Here is a 3,647-nt window from a genome sequence, read left to right as displayed (position 1 = left end):
GGTCCGGTTTTAGGATAGAGGAGGAGTATGAGTGAAAGAGAAAAGCGAAAGTGTGAAGTGATTTCGACTTTTCACTGCGCTTCTGCAGGACTTGCCTTCACTCCCAGCCGAGAGCGTCGATACCGATACCAGAGGCTTGCTGTAAAGCGTGGGTTTGATGAATAAGAAAGCGATAATTTAAAAGGTGATGAGGGAATAAGGAAAAAGCGAGTTTTTAATTTATGAAATATCGATTTTCTCTTCAACCAGCAATCCAAACTTCAATTTGTCTTTTGATACGAATAGTTGGTAGTTGCGGACAGGATCAGGTGAAGAGATTCGATAATTCCGATAGGAATTGATGGAATGGAGTTAAAAGCAAAATTCTTGGAGTTGTAATGAAGTGATTGAAATTTTCGATTTTAATTTTTGTTCTCCTGCTTTGACCGCTGCTCCGATTTACGATTTGATTTCAGATATAGATAGAGCACGGTGGAGAGAGGTGTAGGAAAGACAGAGAGCGATAAGATTGGTGGTAAATTGGGGAAATGAGAACAAGAGGTCGAATTTGAGATTCAAATGATGAGGTTTGGAAATTCAATCTTGTAATTTTGCACTGCTGGTTCAACCGTTCCACGAAAATCGAATCCGTTTGATGATCTAGAGAGTGCGCTGTGAGGCGGTTCAGGAAATGTTAAGAGCGATGGAATTGGAGCAGAATTGAGGTGAAGAGGATATAAGGTCGCTTTGTGAGTGTAGAAGATGTCTTATTATTGCTCACAAAAATTCCGACTTTGTAGTTGATCTCCTGTCCCAACCGCTTTTGCAAACTTCAATCTCTTTCCCGTTCTGATAATCTCCTACTGTCCCCTTTCTTATGATCCAAAGAGCGATGTATTTCGTTCAGAATTGACTGAGTTGTGTTGAAAAAGCGATTTTTGCTGGTAAAGGAGGGATATTACAGTCGAAAATTTTCACTTTCGATCTATCTCGCTATTTGTGAATGTTATCGGTCTACTCTTTTCGGTAAAGGTGGAAACAGTGACGCTCTGTTCAGATCCGGAGAGATATCGAGAATCGGAGCAGTATTGGAGGAGATAGAGTGAGAGTGAGAAAAGCGATTTGAAGCGAAATTTTGAGTTGAGTTGATGATTCTACTGATAGTTCTACTGATTCTAATGCTGGAGGGACCGCAGGGGGTGTCGGGAGCGATTAGATAGCGTCTTAAAGAAGTGATTCAGGCTCATAACCTGTCAGATGTAGAAAGTAGAATGCATGAAGAGTACAATATTGACAGAGGTTAGATATGAGACGAGGGAATACGCGGAAATAGCGATAGCGCTCCAATGTGGCAGTTACCGATTGCTCTATTTCCGACATGAACTTCAGCTGATTTACATTTGGAAAATATCGCTTTTCCATTATCTCAATCAATACTCCACTTCCAGTCCTCTTACTTCACCCACACATCCGCTACCATTGCGGCTATCGCCACCTTCGATCGCAGCAACGTAGCATCAGTCGTTTCAAAGTTATCCGCATTTCATAAATTTGAACACCACAATCAAAATTTAAAAACAAGAATCGTCTTTTTCGTTTTCCTTGGTTCACACCGAACCGATTGGACCGAATTTTACAACAGCGATAGGACGATATTGCGCCTACCACCAGGTCTAAAATCAGCTCTGTTCCTGCGATCGTTATTGAGTTATCCAATTTTGAAAAATGTCTGACTCATCCGACACCGAAGTAAAAGTGAAAACCGTAAAATTGCGAGGAAGCGAGAATTATGCTCAATGGGAGGCTCATATTGCTACCACACTTATGGGCAAGGGATTACTACCGTATATCGACCTTGAACCACCCTCTAAAGACTTGAAAGATAGAGAAAACATCAAGGATCGTCTGAAAAGCGCAAAAGCGTATTCGATAATCTTTCAATCGCTTTCAGAAACAATCTCCTCCGCTTTACCATCTGATGTCAAAGACTGGAAATCACCAAATCCGAAATCGCTTTGGGATGAGATCAAGAAACAGTACTCTGCAGCTGTTGGAGCTAGACAAGCTGCGCTTTTTCAAGAAATGGCTCGAAAAACGATTGTGGAAGGGGAGGATCCAATGCCAGCACTTGCAGCGCAACGCAGTGCACATGCTCAGTTGAATTCGGCGGGAGAAAACCTTTCAGACAAGATGTTGGCCTACGCTATGACATTGGCGCTTCCAGAATCGTTCACAACGCTTAAACAGACGCTTTGGCTCAGGGAATCGCTTTCTTCTAGCGAAGTTCAGGCTGGAGTTCAGGCAGAATGGAGTAGGAGGAAAACTGAAGGAGAAAGTGCAACTGGAATGTTTGCAAAATCGAAATTTCGCTCCAAATTGACTTCCAACACTTTTAACAACCCAAAGAAACAATTTGATCGATTTCCACCAGCCGATCACTCGAAATACTGTTCATTTCATCGTAAAACTGGTCATTCAACTGAAGATTGTAAAACCAGAGTGAAAAATTCAAAAAGCGCAAATTTTGCAACTAAAGAAAACAAGAAAAGCACTGAACCTCCAAAAGTAACCGCCGATATCGCATATCTAAGCGATGCTAGCGCTTTTATCACAGCGGTTGCAACAGCAGACGATCCCATTGCTTTCTCAGCAAGTTCAAAGTCAATCTTTGTTGTGGACTCTGGCGCTTCACACCACATGTGTAATGACAAGAACTCGCTTTCGTCGATTCATTCAATCCCTCCAACTCGTGTAAAATTCGGAAATTCTGCTATTTTACCATGTACACAAGCTGGTACACTAGTCATAGCGGTGTAGAGTTTCCAAACACGCTTTTAGTTCCTGGTTTGGACAGAAATTTACTCTCTGTAGGCGCATCAGAAGACGGGGGAGATTCAGAATGGCGCTTTAGAAAGGGAATTGCGACTTTCTGCAAGAATCACCAAATTCTTCTCTCTGCGCAAAAACATAATCGTCTTTATCTTCTACAAGCAAGTACTCCTACTGCAAATATTGCGACCACAACTGACCTACTCCTAGACTGGCACGAGCGCCTCGGACATCTCAATGTTGGCGCTTTAGTGAATTTGTCAAAGTCAGGACGGTTAGGATGTGAATTTACAAACTCTCATGCAAAAGATTTTCAGTGCAGAAGTTGTGTTGTTGGAAAAGGGAGGAGATTACCATCAATTCCAAGCGAAATTCGTGCTACTGAACCGCTACAAGTCATTCATCTCGATCTGTGGGGACCAGCACGAACTGTCGGAAATAGAGCAATCGGTAACTGCCACATTGGAGCGCTATCGCTATTTCCGCGTATTCCCTCGTCTCATATCTAACCTCTGTCAATACGCTTTTGCGCAATTACAACATCATATTGCAAAAGTAGAAAGACAACTTGACACTAAAGTTAGAACACTTCGCTCTGATAATGGTGGAGAATTCAGTTCTATGGCAATGAGGAATTTTTGCGCAACACATGGTATTCAACACATCCAGTACCTCCAGATGCGCATACACAAAATGGACGTGCAGAACGACTTCATCTTACAATTCTCAATGGAGTGCGCACAGTTCTGGCGCATTCTGGGCTTCCTGCTAAGTATTGGGCAGAAGCAGCAATTACATTGCTTATACTCGCAACCGATGTCCTGGTGGTCCAAAGCGAC

The 3,647-nt window shown here is 42.5% G+C and overlaps 1 protein-coding gene across 1 annotated transcript in view; it reads right to left on the bottom strand.

Annotated features, from left to right (window-relative positions):
* Positions 1-1,516, bottom strand: part of TREMEDRAFT_55897 (uncharacterized protein) — a 10,318-nt gene extending 8,802 nt beyond the window's left edge. The window contains exon 1 of the mRNA XM_007000995.1: positions 1,363-1,516. Coding sequence (XP_007001057.1) covers positions 1,363-1,401 — 39 coding nt within the window. The 5' untranslated portion in view covers positions 1,402-1,516. The remainder of the gene's footprint in view (positions 1-1,362) is intronic.
* Between the last annotated feature and the right edge of the window lie 2,131 nt (positions 1,517-3,647).

This window comes from Tremella mesenterica (genome assembly GCF_000271645.1).
Source record: "Tremella mesenterica DSM 1558 unplaced genomic scaffold TREMEscaffold_1, whole genome shotgun sequence".
NCBI classification, from domain to species: Eukaryota; Fungi; Basidiomycota; class Tremellomycetes; order Tremellales; family Tremellaceae; genus Tremella; species Tremella mesenterica.
Note: the sequence above shows the minus strand (reverse complement) of the source record. Positions and strands in the feature narration are given on the sequence as shown.